At 32.8% G+C, this 17,351-nt stretch overlaps 1 protein-coding gene across 1 annotated transcript in view; it reads left to right on the top strand.

Moving 5' to 3' along the window:
- Positions 1-2,733, top strand: part of Smp_167330 (succinyl-CoA synthetase beta chain, putative) — a gene marked incomplete at its 3' end in the record, with an annotated part of 26,836 nt that extends 24,103 nt beyond the window's left edge. The window contains exon 9 of the mRNA XM_018790872.1: positions 2,659-2,733. Within this exon, the coding sequence (XP_018645888.1) occupies positions 2,659-2,733 (75 nt within the window). The remainder of the gene's footprint in view (positions 1-2,658) is intronic.
- Between the last annotated feature and the right edge of the window lie 14,618 nt (positions 2,734-17,351).

Below are 17,351 nucleotides of genomic sequence, written 5' to 3'. Positions count from 1 at the left end.
CTTGATTAAAGCACTCATCTCTCAACCCATTTAGTTCGTTGTATGTACGAAATTCTTTCCGTCTGCTCTTCTTATTTGATTAACTATAGAGTACTCAGTCAGCCTTAAACAACTCAGAACTTGAGAGAGATGTATATCAGTTCAAGTTATCACACCATAACAGTATAGTAAGATTTCCAGAGTTATGGAAGTGGTGGCAATTACAAACATTTAGGCATAGGCAATATAATCCAAGAAGAAAAAAAGAATCCTAGGAATAAAGTGCATGAATATTTTCTGAAAAATTCAAGATCGTAGAAAAGACAAAGAGTTAATGCAACTGCGCTATTATGACTTTTTAAGTCATATCACTCAACGTTTCCACCAACCATTGGATAGTACCAGTTCTTATAGAATTAAAAAGAAATATGTTCCTTCATACTCCAAATACACAAAAATATATACTTCTTTACTAAGGTGTATTTGATTTTTAATCAGTACGGGGTTTGTTTTCTCTACATTTAGGTATATATATTTATATTCATCTAATCCCACCATGTATTACTCATATACTCTACACATTTTTATGCATAAATTCTACACAGAATATCGTATATAAATGTTGTTATTCTTATCAAGAAATATAATCTTTTATTATTTCAATACAATTCACTAAAATATAGTCATAGTATAATGAATGACTGATGGCGGAAATTTCCAGCTCAGGTGGATGATTTTTGTAGAGTTTTGTTTTCTGAGCTGATTGGTTTGGTCATGGACCTTTCATTGTTTTTCTGAACAGCATTATCAGCTCAAACTTTTCTCATCATGGGTAAATATAGGACTAAGAATCAAATCAAAGGGAAATACAATAGATAATGAAGGAGTCAACAATGACAAGTTAAAGTCCATCAGTAACCAATCAAGATCGAGGTCTATAAGACAAGCTCGGAGTTATATGTGGAGAAATTTGAACACTTCACTTCTACTTGAAGTTTGTGCTGCTGATGATGTCGTTCATAAGAACAATGAAAGCTCCACGACCAAACCATCCAGCTCGGAGAACAAAACTCCACTAAGAAAAACTAGCTTTACTACACCAGTATTGATAAGATGAAGTTATGCGTAGGAATCGTTCTCGATTATTCAATGTATCACGAATGATAAAACGATCCTTTCAGTTTATCAAAAAACGAATTGAATCAAAATCAACGCCGATTGATTGACATCTCATGTTAAATTTAGATAGAAAAGAAAGTAAACAATTTTTATGTTTGACATTGTCACTTTTTGTTGTACTCTATAATAATAATAATAAAGAATTCTTCCTAAGAATTTTAAATATTCTAGGCATTATATAAAGAGGTATATTTTGCTCAAGCATTTTATATTATAAAAGATAAAATTAGTAATAGTACAGTATATGAATGAATTTAAAATAAGCGCCAGTTCTAAGCCATTCAGAAAACAGCTTTTGCAAAAAAGTAACTTTTGAAGAGAAAAATGCACAACAATATGACAAGGTGTAAACAGAGTTCACTTAAGTCATGAATCTATCAAGATTATATAGAGGTTTTTCGGTATGTAACTCGAGAAAACAACTTCATATAAATTCGCCCGAATGCATACAGAACATCCGTCTTCGCGAACCGTTATAAGTAGTCAAAAGGATTTTCATGAATCCCCAGATCATTCCGAATTACGGTTAAGATTAAAGGTTTAGGGTCGAAATTTTTGAACACTTTATTTACATGTTATATGCATTCTATATAGGAAAAATTGAGCACGTGATACTTTAACACTATTATTTCTACCTTATGGTGGAAATACTTAAGTTTTCGTCATCAAGTTCAATATTCTGAACTCTACACAATGGCATTTCTACTACTAGTCTTACGTCATGTAAAGCGAAAGTCATTCATTTTTGAATTCCCCATAAATACTTAACATTCTTTTCTTTAATTCATACTGGATTGTTTATTATGTTTAATAACTAAAACAGATGACCAGTCAAGTTGCACTTTTCAGATGCCCATCACTTTGATTAAGGTCTCATCTCGATATGACTTGTCCTTACTTCAGTACCAAATCGATAAGTAATGTATAATCTTTTTATTTACATAGATATCAATCTCAATTTGTTTATGTTATCCCATCCCTCATTTGTTCACCCATATTTGACAGTTAATGTTTATATCTAATATCGTGCACTCAATTTGAAGTTTGCTTATGTCTCTATAGAATAATGTCATTTTATTTACCAAGCTTATGTAGATGGGACTTTGTGTCATAATCTAGTTATTTTAAAGGCTGGTGATACACTACCTCTCGATTACTGGAAACTAAAAAGTACATCAGGACAGGTTTTGAACCTGTGATCTTGTTGATTAAAAGTCAAGAATGTCCAAAACTACCAAGCCACATTTTCACCTTCATAGAACAATTCACTGATAGTCCAACTTCAACTATCCAGCCCTATGTACTCGATTGTTTCAGAGAACCATAATCATTATTACACTGTCGTCCATAAAATCTGTAAATGTCATCAATTTATTTATTTAGAATTCACATTACCATCATTACATTGTTTACCCTCATGTTTTCTTTTTTGGAGGAATATATTATTATGTTGTAACTTCGCTTATTGCCTTTCTTTTTTTTATTTTTGTAATTTTTCAGTCTGTTAAACTGGCTAATATTGTTCATTTGGCTCGTGAAGTTGCTATAAATGTGAAATTTGAACTGCCCTATTAATTAATAATATAATGTTAGTTATATTATTATAATAAGTAAAGATGAATAATTCGAAGGAATGGGGACATCACACTATTTTGAATTGTGATGAATCCAATAGCTCTGTTTATATTATTATTACCAGTATTGTTATTATTATCATTATCATTATTATTATTATTATAACTTACTTTGGAAAGACAACAGTCATTGTATGGTCTCTTCAATTCCGTTTTGTTATATCCTCTGAAACAGATTCTTTTGTACGAATGAATGTGCAATTATGATAATAAGATTGTTTCATACGATAGATTTAAATATTTACTGCATTATGTAATACATAGATTTTGTTGCATAAGAGAAAAAAATTCCTTAATCAAACAATCATTTATTTTATTGCATGTCATTGTATTTTGTCCGCAGTCAACTCAACGACGCCACCCACCTCACCCCTCCACACACACACACACACCTTATTTCACCTTGAAAACAAAGAGTATACAAAAATTCATTTTCACTGTATAAAAATGCTAGTATACCTACTATACAACTGTATTTTGCCAGAAGAAAAAGATAAATTCAAATCTTTATTTCACTTAAAATATTTTTCATCTTTATTGTTTCTTCTATTTTTCATTGTTATTCACTATTAGTAACATATACTACTATTTATCGTTCTATGATAGTAGTAGTAAATGGCGTTGTTCGGAAATAATTCATGTTTGAATTTCTTTTCACTTCTTTTTATTCGTTAATACACCTACAATTAAGCGTGTATATGTATCTGCGTACAGAGGGAAGTGGTCATTTCAGTTTTCTTTTTCCTCTTACTCTTTCATTTCCACACCGTCCAGATTCATCCTCACAGGGACACTGTCATCCATATTTCAACTGTTGATTTTTTGAAGGTTTTGGTGAATTTTTTAGCGAAACCATATAACATTATTTAATAGTCCGCTTTCAAACAGCTTTAAGAATATTAGCTAGATTAAGTTATTAGCAAGGATATGAGGATTAAATATATTTCTTCCAGATCTCCGATCATTTGATCATCCCGGTTTACATGAATAACATATACTTGCTAAGGTTTTAAATGTGAATGAACGGTACGTCAAAAACAAACCGTAGTAAAGTTAATTCATCCAATAGGTTTGACAAACTGGGAAACCTAGAAAGGTACGGCGTAATTTCGATATTTGATATAACGATCAATAAGTAATATAATAGGTCTCTATTTCACTTACTGATAAGTGGCCTACAAGAACTGTATCTTAAAATTACATTTGTTTTCATTCTTAATCATATTTATTTATGTTTGCTGTTTCACTAGTAAGCGGCCTATGCTCCATTGGGAGTAACAGGCGTAACTTGTAACTTGTTTCACTAGTAAGGAATAACCAGTCACTAATTAGTCCAATTTCTTAATATCCGTTCCTTGAGGGAGCTTTGCGTCAATAATTTAGTTTTTATGAGTAGCTGTCAATTATCCACATTATATTAGGTGGCCTCAATAATTCTCTGAATAGGTTTTCAGAACATAGGAAAGCACCCCGACTAATCAGTGTTCTTCGGAAACTTCCAAGAGAATTCTATGGAAACGACAGTTTGTGTTGTAATTATCCTATCGGGCAATCACCGACTTTGTTACCAATTTTAGTGTATTTTTCAGAAGCTCAACATCACATTTAGTTAAATAACTACCTATATCTTCTGTGCATGAACCGACATTGGAAATAAAGCTTCATCTACAACTTCTTTTTGCTTTTTTGTTCAGTGTTTGAGAGTACAAACTATCTGGGGACTAGAAAGCAGTTAGGAAGTAGGTGTTTATGCATTCAGTTACTTGACGTAGCACACTTACTTATCAAATTAAGCGATCGATCGCACATTCGCACACAAATACTACAGGATTATTTACAATCATACCTAACTTAGAGTCTAGCGCATCGACTCAAGTTACCACACCACATCAGCACATCGAGATGTCCGAGTAAAAGAAGTAGTACCAGTATTAGTGGTATTAGGTTATGGCAGCTCACATACAATTGAGTTTGTTCATATCTAATTTGGTTAAGCCTTTTGTTAACTTATTTAATGGGCAGAATCATTCGCACAATACCAATCTATCTATACTGTTGTACCTTTTTTATTATGCACGCTTGAGCATTGCTTACTGCCTACGCATGTATTCATTCTGCTAGTCTTACTATTAATCACTTAATTGATTCGATGATTCATGCATTTCCATTTGTATATATATGTACATCTTAATCCTGTTCACTGTACTCGCTTACTCGATCAATCTCTCGCTTGCTTTACGGCACTTCTTTCATGCTTGCTTAACGTGCCTGTAATTTTGGATATCTGTGTGTGGTCCAATAATAAACGCAATCCACACTTCGTATTCGCCTTCTGATTTATACACCGTTGGGGCGTTATCGAGTAACAGTTATCAGGACGAACAATATACGTAGTTTAGGGATAATATCGAAATACGACCACCACAAGGTATCAATAATATTATTCTAGAAGAAAATATAAATTCGTGAAGTAGAAAGAGTATCAGATGAAATGTTGAAGTTTGTGGATGCTTTTGTGCCACTATGACTGATTCTGAGCCATTTCACCCAATATCTGTAACCATCGGTTTTGTGATATTCTTGCGGACCCTAACCAGGTAGTATCCATTCACTGTTGACACGGCTCAGATGAACGCTAATTGATTTCATGGACTAATATCACGTCTTAGTACATATATATTGCCAACAAAGATGATTGAAGTTCAGTCGCTAACATCAACAACGAGATAAATTACACCCTTACTATCAATAATATTTTGGAAAAAACGATTCCTGAAGTTATTTCATGAATAGTAATCATTAGCAGACACAGTAAAATTGACATAAAATCAACCAAATAGAAGTTGACAAGTAAAACAAACAGGTAGGTGGAATATATAAAAATCCCAGGAAAAAAAAAGAACAAAACACAGGTAAAAGCCTAAGTGTACAGCCGAACCAATTACAATTGAAAAAGCAACTTAAAGGTTCTGGTGCATAGAACCAGGATATTGACTGTGGATTGTACGATGAGTAATTTACGTGAAAATATCACTAAGTATTCATTGGACGTCGGATTATTGAATAATTTTTACACTTGTTAATTCGATGAATGCACAAAAACACAAGATGGGATGATATTTCGTTGCAACGTTTGTTAGGGTTAGAATTACAGTTAGCTATAAGCGGTATAGCAAAAATTCAAGTCCTAGATATAGCAGGTTTTAATAGGGATCGGAGTTGAGTTTAGTGATTTCGATCCTGAACCATATCACCCAAAGTCTCTAACCATTGGTTATGATAATCATGCCGACTCCAAGCAGGTAGTCTTCATCTATCGACACAGTCTCAACCTAACAACTAGTCATTTTATGAACTGATGCTGGGATCTGGTTTCCCGACCCTTATATTTCTTCCAACTTTTCTTACACCACTCAGAATCACGTGTTAAGGTAGATGGTCGTTAGGTATACGCAATACATATCCCAGCCACAGTCGATGAGAATTCATTACAGAACGGTGAATATAGTAAAGTACTCTGTTTGCAAATGTTCACATTTGAGTTTGTGTCCTCGAACAACATCAGTCCTAACACTACTGGGAAACTTGGATATGGAAAGTTCCGATATCAATGTGATGATGAATGAAGAACTATTCTTTTGATTATAACTGAAAATATTCATTTAAAAATGACTTCTTATAACAGTTCAACTACTTTTACCAGCACTGAAATTCTCACAGAGTGGATAAGATGTGTGAGACAGAAAGGCATAAGTTAGTTGCGATATTAGTATAGGCGGGATTTAGTGAGTAAATAAATTACACATCCAACCAGGGTCGTCACTCACTCATGGTAGCTTTTAAATATACATGAGTTGTAAATATTTTTATTCGTCTTTTAGTAATATAGCTTCACACTCAGTCTCGGGATTTTTCTTCTTCACAGGCCAGGTATTAAGAAAGCAATAGTAACCGAGTTTAGTAGTTCGACATAACACAATGCTGTTCAGTGAGCAAGTGATACTTAGTAAATAAAACTATTCATACGTCCAACGAAAAACCTCCGGTACTATGAATAAGAATATGAATTTGGATCATGTTATTAGAGTTTTTAACTTTCTACAATAACAGTCATTAATAAGTGATTAATAATCTACTCTTAAACGCTAAACAAAGTCAACAGATTCTTAACAGTAGAAAAGCAAACTCTCTGTTGTCGTCTGACATTTCCTCATCTCTGTGATATGACGTACATTAAGTGAATAAGCGTACTAACTGTCAATTTTTAGCACCCAATGCAATCGGCTTGTTATCGTTGTTTCACAATGAAAATGATTACAATGATTAATCATATGACTTGTCAGTAAAAGGTTATTTACATACAAGGTGAACCACACTGTTCCCATACTTTACCCTGAGGCGGTCCGCTAATCACAGTTTCCCAGATATTCAACATGAAATTATCTGATGCTCCACGACCTCGCCTCGTGAGATTCGAACCCAGGATCTACCAGTCTCGCGTCAGAGCACTTAACCAATAGTCCCACAATAGGACGAAACGGCCGTCCAGTGCTTCCAGGTTTTCCATGGTGGTCTAGCTTCAATTGACTCACGCTTTCAACTATGAAAATACTAAATCTCCACAAAAACCCCTTCTGATAATAATTTACTGTTTTATTTCATATCAGAATAGCCTTTGACTAACAACATTAAAACCAAACAAAGTTAATAAACTATCCTTACATGATGACTATGAACAGTCAACGTTTAAAATATAGTCAAAATCCTGCAACATATTTTTCAACAAAAAAAAGTATTGATTTGTTAAAAGTACAAATTTTATTGATTTACAAAGTAATCATATGGTGTCTTTTCTATTCGATTAAACAAGTGTACAACATACTTAAACGATTTAACATCATGACAAAAAGTACAACTTGTGTATTTTTAATATACATGAATATTTATATGAACAGTTCAACAGTGTACATCCAGCTATTAGCTTCACTGGTGAAGGCGAGTGTGACATGAAGCTGAATTTCCTTGACGTTATTACACTAAGCAGGCGAAGTGATGGCTCGTTAAGTAGAAGCGTGTATAGAAAAAGACCCTCTGCCTGCCAATACACTCACTTCTATAGCTTTACACCTATCCAATATAAGAGAAACTTGGTTAGATGCCTCACTAGTAGAGCAAATAAGATCTGTTCTGTTGATACTTTAAGTCAGGAACTGCAATTTATCTATAACTCACTGACTGAGATCGGCTACCCTGCTGCGTTCATCAAAAAGTACATGTATGATACAAGGAAGAAGTCGGAGATTTCAACTGTTCGTAAGAAGCCTCTATACATGAAATTACCATTCAACGGGGATGTAGCTAGTGAAACTCTGAAAGATAGGTTAACAAAAGTAATTAGTAGAACTTTCTACGCAGCCTATCTCGCATTGACTTTCTCGAGTCGACCAGTGATGTCTACTCAAACGAAGGATAAGTTACCTGAGTTGGCCTCCTCTATGTGCATTTATAAGTTCAGCTGCTCCTGTGGAGATAGCTATATCGGGCGTACTACTACTAGGCAACTTAACCAACGAATGAGTGAACATCTATCAGCATGGTTGGAAAGGGCCAAATAAAAACAATACGCAGTTCTATCTTGGCACATCTAATTGATAGTGGTCATATTATTGATAAATTGAAATCATTTCAAGTGATCTATCGTATACCTCCATCATTTCCCAACGGAGTTCGCTCCCGTCTACTTCATATAGCAGAAGCCATAGGAATTCGTACATTCCATCCTAATTTATGTGTACAGAAGAAATTCGTAACCCCCCTATCCCTTCCATGGCCAGACATAACTTAATAAATGACATTATTATTATTTGTAAAATTTTATTTTTATTATCTTAATTTGGTTATCATTTGTTTGTAATTTTCTACCTCTTTCCGTTTGTATTCTTCACTATCTATTTACTTACATACTTCTTATTACGTAATGATTTTAATGTTTTGTGATTACTATTCCAGTCTATTTACCCACGTTTGACCTCTTAATTCTTATGTTTAATTATTGATAAGACTTTTGTTATCGCAATTTAATATTCTTACTACTACTATCAGTACACCTGTCTTCCCACTATCAACTTGTACTTTTAACTATTATTATGCTTGGTAACGTATTCTATTTCATTGTGATTATTGACTCAAATAGCCTTGATTGGTCTAACATTTTCATATAAATATTCATGTATATTAGAGTAAAGCCTGATGACGATCTAATTGAAAACAATTGTTCGCTTACGTATGTTGTTCTAATTTTCACAATGGGAATCTTTAATATTTTTAATATCCAAGACAATATTTTGTTTTGTTGAAAACTCATCAGTTGAGGGTATATACAAGCATAAGTTAACATTCTCTATATGTACCATAGATTATTAGAATCAAGAAATCTAATCAGAAATATACTACCAACGATCAATATTTTCATCATTCTCAACTAACCAGAATACAGTTTGAAGAGCCACTGTTAGGACGAAATAAAATATAAGATCATGAATTAATCTGATGATACTTATTCAATATATCATTCTGTTTATTTCTAATTCAATGTGATATGTCCAGGATAATATTCGTTATATTTAATTATCATATGTATTCAGTATAATATTCTGTTTGTAATAATTTAGTAAGAAAATTGTTCTGTATACTGTTAAATCGATTGAGTGCATACCCTGTTTCATATATGATGTGATGACCCCCACCAATTAGAGAGGAGTGAATTATCGATCAGAGCAATGATACACGAAAAACCGTATAAGCAGTCTTGAGTACTTATCAATCCTGTTTTCTGCATAGTCCAGTCGGTTAAGTCCAGAACAGCCTCTGCAATATGGATCATTATTCTCGAACATATTGGGTTTATATACCAAACAAACTGACCACATCGTACCATAAAATAGAAAACAACATTTGTACAAGATTTGGCCAAATGTGGCTGTGAATAGGGGGGACAGTAATTAATGTACTAAGGATAACTCAAGAATGATAAATCGTATAATAATAATCTATAGGTCAAAATAAAGCTTATAATAAGAGGAACACGAATATGAATAGTTTAGTTGCTTAACAACTATACAATAGGAAATATACATATCACATCGGTCCGCAAATAGTCCTCAAAGTTACCATTCATAAATCTCCACGGCATATAATAATACCATATAGGATTACTTTTATATCAATTCAATGGAAAATCCATTTTTATATTCTTATTATATTTTACATGTTTGATGTTTCATTAACTAATCATCAAAACTTTATATAGTTGAAATCATGAGTCAATTGAAGCTAGACCACCATAGAAAACCTGGAATCATCAAAACTCTGATAAAATCTGTAAACAATCGAGTGTATTTGGTTAAATAGTGTTTGTTATGTTTTTAATGAAGAATGAATAGAAGCTTCATCTGTTATCATTTTTTTTATCTTCCTTTCATTACCCAAATCTTATATTCTCACTTCATCCCTGATATCCGCAGTTATCACAGCCCACAAGTTCTTTATATATTTATGATACAAAGCATGAATCTTTGAAACAGTTAGTTGATTTGATAACCATTCAGATGATGTACAGATTACACGTTTCGAATAATTTGGAGAAGATATTCACGTGATTCTGAAAAAAAATTAATACTCACCCTAACAAACAAATAGAGGAATATAAGAATAAAAACTAATTTAAAACATAAACATGTTGTTGATTAACTTCTTTTCAAGTCCTAAAATATATGATAATAAACAATGAAAAAATAACATTAGAACACGAACAATTGTTTTCGATAACTTCTTCATCACGCTCTACAGTTATAAATTTAGAATTATTATTTTTATCTTACTTACTTACTTACTCCTGTTACCCCTTGTGGAGTAGCATAGGCCGTCCATAAGCATTCTCCATCGAAATCTGTCCTGGGTAATCCTTTCCACTTCTTTTCAGTTGCTGTTCTGTTGCTGTCTGTTTACAATCCTTGATGCAGTGTGTTCCTACATCTTTCTTTTTAATTTTTTCCTTCATCATTCCAAGTTAGGGCTTGCCTCGTAATGCAGTTAGTTGATTTCTGCAATGTATGTCCTATCCACTTCCAGCGCCTTTTCCTGATTTCCTCTTCAGACGGAAGCTGGTTTGTTTTCTCCCACAGTATGCTATTGCTGATGGTATTCGGTCAAAGAACACTCAGTATCTTGAGTAGACAATTGTTCATAAATAATTCTACATTTTTGATGATGGTTGAGGTAGTTCTCCAAGGTTCAGTTTCATACAGTAGAACTTTCTCGACATTCACATTTAAGATTCTTACCTTGACGTTGATTGGCAGTTGTTTTGAGCCCCATATGTCCTTCAGTTGTAGGAATTTTGACCTTGTTTTGCCAATCTTTGCCTTTACATCTGCATCAGATCCTCCTTGTTTATCGACGATAATGCCTGAGTACGTGAAAGTTTTCACATCTTCCAGAGCTTCATCAAGTGTGATTGGGTTGATGTTCTCCGTGTCGTATTTAAGGATCTTGCAGGACGCTATCGCTGTGTGCTAAGTTAAAAGAGAGTTGTATGCTATATGCATGCAATCCGCCTTTTTACTTCTCCTGAAATACATTTTTATCTTACAATAAATAAAATTTTGAAGTTGATTTAGGTAATACCATAAATTTCACGTCTATGGAATTCTAATTATTATAAATTACTGACAAAACAAAATAACGTCCTTCACACTGTTAAGAAAAGTTCATACATAAAGGGTGAGCTCTAATCAATAAATTAAGATTGCATGTTAAAAAAGCTACTCCGCGTGGCTTTTAAAAGAAGGATACAAGACAATCAGCGATTCAATACAGTAGCATCTAATCAACACTGAAATCGTCCTTCAAATTACTTTGCACGATCAATCGAGTCCAGTCCGTGTCGAGTAGAGACAAGTATGTACCTCAGACAATGGATGAATGGTTGCGCAAGATCATGGATCAATTGAAGAAAACATTAACATCGTCGGATACTGGTTCACTGGTCTAGAGGTTAAAAGTTCGCACGCGAGACCGAAGGTCTTGGGTTCGAGTTCAACATACAGGGTCGTGGGTGTGCACTGCTGAGGAGTCCCATACTAGAACGAAACAGCCGTCCAGTGGTTTCGGGCTTTCATTGGTGATCGACTCATGAATTCAACTATTAAAGTTACTACAATCTCCACAAATCCCCATTCTAATAATACATTAATTATCAGTAAGAATACTAAGTAAAATAAGAAAGATGAACGTGTAATTAATGATAAGAACAAATGTCATGGGAGAGTGTACAGATCATAATAAAGCCGAAAAACAGTATTATTAGTATATGCTGATAAAACTGGAACTAAGAGTGAAACGATACTATTGTGGGCCAAGATAAACAAAGGGGTTCAGTATATCTCTTTTGTATACATAAGCTAGGTTCCTTCGAACTGATCCCGACCGCCTCAGATACACAGAATAATCACAAGTTTAAGCCTTTAGATAAGTTACTCAAAGCACTTTTTTAAACTGAACAACAATCTTCAGCCTTGATATTATGTCTATAACCACTTAGTTGATGAAGAATGGAACTTTTAATACACTGATTAATGCTTTTTTCTGACGATCCCATTATATATTTACGAATACATTATAATAATGACCTTTGAGTATGGCCATTTACAACTTATAACGTTGGTCATTTGTGGTGTTTGAATGAACCAATGATTCCCTTGTATTGATGACTGTTTTGATTTTGAATTCTAAATACAATACATTCGTTCCTGTCCACCTAATACTTCTTGATTAAATTGCGTTGTTTCTGGGATTACTAGTTTATACTATAATTCAAATACTCCTAATTATCACATTGTCATCGCGATGGAGCCTGTGTTGGAACAGTTAGACACACATACATTAGACATACATTACTTAATGATTGACAGTTTTAGGGGATTAGCCGTAATCGGATTAGTTTTTAATCTTTAAGTTTAAATCATATACTTATCACATTAGTTGCTTCATTTAGACTCTCATTATGAAATAATCAATTTAAATGCATCATACTGGCTTCCATCCCCTTAATAATTGTTGATTCGATTGAAATGGAAGTAAAATATATGTAAGTACAAAGTATAAATTATAGTCACATAACCTTGACCCTAAGTGAGTGGGTTGTTAATGACATCGTTTTACGTTATTTTTTTAAATTGATCATACTACTTACAAAAAACAGAGTAGCCAAAGTAATTAGGTAAAAAGTAGACTTGTAATTCTTTACGATTGAGCATCAATTTAGCATTTCTATAGGTTTTGTCAAAACTCGAATGTTTTGCACGTACGTCCAATTAAGCGGTACACTGATATAAACTGTGTATTGTTGTTGTCCACTAAATAACTTTCAGGATAACACTTTATTTATTAAATATAATTTCTATTTTTAATAGTTGAGATCATGAGTCTATTTCACTAAATCAACAATTAAAAGACTTTGAGAGACAGAGTGCTACCTAAAAATACCATCACAGTTAAGAAGACTGTGATTATTACCAAGATATTCTATCTATGATGCAATGAAATGATTTGAATATTTCAAAATGTAGCTTATACGGAATCGACTGAAACATTTGATAATTCTTTAATATATTCTGATGTATAGTATTGAACAATTGAGTCAACTATTTAAATTTTGTGAACGTATCATTCACAGTTCCCGAATACCAGCCAAAAAATATTTGAAGATATCAAGTACTTGGCAACTGTCTAAGTTAAATTTTCGCTTGTTCGGCTGTCTTCTTTCTCTAGCATGATACGGTGTCCCTTAAAAAAACTGTGCTAGATCTATCAAAGCAGCCAACTACACAACTGATATACGCATGAAATAAATGTTCGAAACAACGCTTTTTCATAGGAACAGTTCAATTATTACAATATATGTATGTATATAAATTGGTTACAAACATCAACTCATGAGGTATTTGTGGGGATTAACGCATCCAGATAATCTAAGAGGGACAGGGCTTCCTGTGACAATGATATAAATAATAACTACAACATACAATAATCTTGATAACAGCCGGTAGCTGTGGCTAAAATGTTAAATTATGACAATAAACAATGAAAACGAGGAATGAAGGACACAAATATAAGAGCTGTTGTGTTTAAACAAATATCTAAGGAACGGATAAAAACTGGAAATCTTTGTCACAAGAATTGAGAGAAAGTAATCTCAATAATAAATACGGTAAATGTTATTACTTTATGTAAATACTTTAGAATATTACACAACTATGTACGTTTGACTGCGTTCAGAAATTATTAGTAATGAAACTGGTTACTGACAATTAACAAGTAATATAAGGTAATACACAAAAATTGGTTGAATAGGAAGTGCCTTAAGACAGAATGAAAACGAACTTAACAAACTATGATATCATTCAGTTACTTTGTTAGCCTCCAACAATCCGGGTTTTCCATCTTCAGTTAACCTTTATTTGTCACATCTATGAAGTGCTACCAATAGTACTTCTGACTTGAGTTATTACTTAGTAGATAAATGGTACTGTGCTCGTCCTCAAACTTGGTAGTTCTGAATTAAATTCACTGTCGTGAATGCTCTGTTGAAGATTGCCGAAGTGAAACGAAAAATCGTCCCTTTGGTTTGAATTATTCGTCAACTAGACATGAACTAACATTGTATTTTCAAAGAAAGAATAGTTACCAGTTGATTAGAAAAATCTCGATAATACTATCGTACATCATCAACGCTAACAGGTTACGACTTCGATTTTTCGACAACTACAGTATGGTGATTGTAGGTCAACTCCTAGTTTATATCAGAATGAATTACATCTACAACCTCAAGAGAACTTTCATTTCCACTGATTTCATTACTCGATGTTAGAATAAACATTTTTCTTATAGTATCATTAATATTTCATGGTGGAATCCTCATAGACAGTAATGAAACTCAAAGTTTGATCTAAAATATGTTCCACTGAAATCTATCAGTCAGTTGGTCACAATAGTTTCCTTAGCTTAAAATCAAAGTAAATATTTTTTTCCTTGAGAAAATCAAACGACAAAAGAGAATGATGTCTATTTTTAACAGAGGTTATTTTCAAGATTTTACCACACTTACACAAAACCATATTGATATACATTTATCATGTGGCCATTAATAACTAGTGAATTTCTAGGTGAATTTCTCAAATTTCTGCTTTGAAATCTATGGCTTGTGAATATATATATATATATATATATATATATATATATATATATATATATATATATATCAGTCCTTCCAACTTAAACAAAGACATACAGACTGAGAATTTGGCTAGGTACATAGTTGGGTTTTTTCAAAATCATGCCTTATTTATAGTCTCTCACCTACTGTTTGATATTAAAACGTAATGTCAGCATAAGTGTGAGATATGTTTAGATTCATCCAGCCTAAAAGCAATTCAATACGATGATATTTAAACATTCAGATCAAACCCGGTAGTTTATACTTCCAGTTTAAACTAATATTTGTCACATAGCATGATTTTTAGTCAATGTTATCAGTGAGTTTGATGGCTGATTATCAACTTGGTTGAATTCACAAGCCATAGATTTCAAAGCAGAAATTTGAGAAATTCACCTAGAAATTCACTAGTTATTAATGGCCACATGATAAATGTATATCAATATGGTTTTGTGTAAGTGTGGTAAAATCTTGAAAATAACCTCTGTTAAAAATAGACATCATTCTCTTTTGTCGTTTGATTTTCTCAAGGAAAAAAATATTTACTTTGATTTTAAGCTAAGGAAACTATTGTGACCAACTGACTGATAGATTTCAGTGGAACATATTTTAGATCAAACTTTGAGTTTCATTACTGTCTATGAGGATTCCACCATGAAATATTAATGATACTATAAGAAAAATGTTTATTCTAACATCGAGTAATGAAATCAGTGGAAATGAAAGTTCTCTTGAGGTTGTAGATGTAATTCATTCTGATATAAACTAGGAGTTGACCTACAATCACCATACTGTAGTTGTCGAAAAATCGAAGTCGTAACCTGTTAGCGTTGATGATGTACGATAGTATTATCGAGATTTTTCTAATCAACTGGTAACTGTTCTTTCTTTGAAAATACAATGTTAGTTCATGTCTAGTTGACGAATAATTCAAACCAAAGGGACGATTTTTCGTTTCACTTCGGCAATCTTCAACAGAGCATTCACGACAGTGAATTTAATTCAGAACTACCAAGTTTGAGGACGAGCACAGTACCATTTATCTACTAAGTAATAACTCAAGTCAGAAGTACTATTGGTAGCACTTCATAGATGTGACTTTGATTATATAATCATTGCTAATTAAGAATCATAGTTGGTATCCAATGATTCTTATAGCTCTAGCTTCAGTTAATTCATATGACCTTGTCCAGATATCATTGACTAATGTCAATATGTAATTATTGTTAATCTCCTTTTTATATGGAATTCCTCGAACTTTTCATTTCGACGTATTAACTATTCTCGAAATAATGAATTGAATCGAATGAATAACTCATCGCTTAGACAAATTCTAGACATGTATCTAAGATAAACGAATGAATTAATCTCATTTATATATATATATATATATATATATATATATATATATATATATATATATATATATGACAATGTCATAAATGTATATATTTATATTCTTATTAGGTGTCAACCGATAGTTGTTGGGATTAGTAACTAAGTCTATTGAACATTGAATAGTGTCTATTCATATATATAAGTCTATGTAAGTTATTGAAGAAGAGAAATCTTAATGCAAAAAAAAGAAACACCTAATTAGCCTTTTTTTAAATTTTTATTTATACATTCATACAATAAGTGATTACTGGGTAGTAACATTTTAATTAATTTTTCTCTCTCTCTTGTCAATGCCTTTTGATGTTTGTTTACTTATATTGTTGTTATGATAATTATGTTATACTACTATTTAAGACAGGTTGTTTATCTATTGTCTGTATTGTATATGTGTAAAGTATTAGAATTTAATATTACTAATAAGTAGTAAGATTTATTTAGAACACCCAGTAAGATTTTATATAATTACAGATAAGTAAATAAATAAATGCAAATGTTAATGGATTTGTCTGACAAATAATTAAGTAAAGTATATATTCAGAAGGGGTTTTGTGGAGATTTCAGTATTTTCATAGTTGAAAGCGTGAGTCAATTGAAGCTAGACCACCAAGGAAAATCTGGAAGCACTGGACGGCCGTTTCGTCCTATCGTGGGACTCCTCAGCTGTGCGCATCCGCGACCTCGCCTCGCGAGACCCGAACGCAGGACCTATCAGTCTAAGGCCAGATAACTTAACCGATAGACCACTGAGCCGGCATCCGACGGTGTTTATGTCAAACTCCAACCAATCCACGAAGTTGAACAACCGTTTACTAATTGTCTTCATTGAGTTCCTATCTCACAACAGACGTGCTTCCAGGTTTTCCTTGGTGGTCTAGCTTCAATTGACT

Source organism: Schistosoma mansoni, assembly GCF_000237925.1.
Source record: "Schistosoma mansoni, WGS project CABG00000000 data, supercontig 0013, strain Puerto Rico, whole genome shotgun sequence".
NCBI classification, from domain to species: Eukaryota; Metazoa; Platyhelminthes; class Trematoda; order Strigeidida; family Schistosomatidae; genus Schistosoma; species Schistosoma mansoni.
Note: the sequence above shows the minus strand (reverse complement) of the source record. Positions and strands in the feature narration are given on the sequence as shown.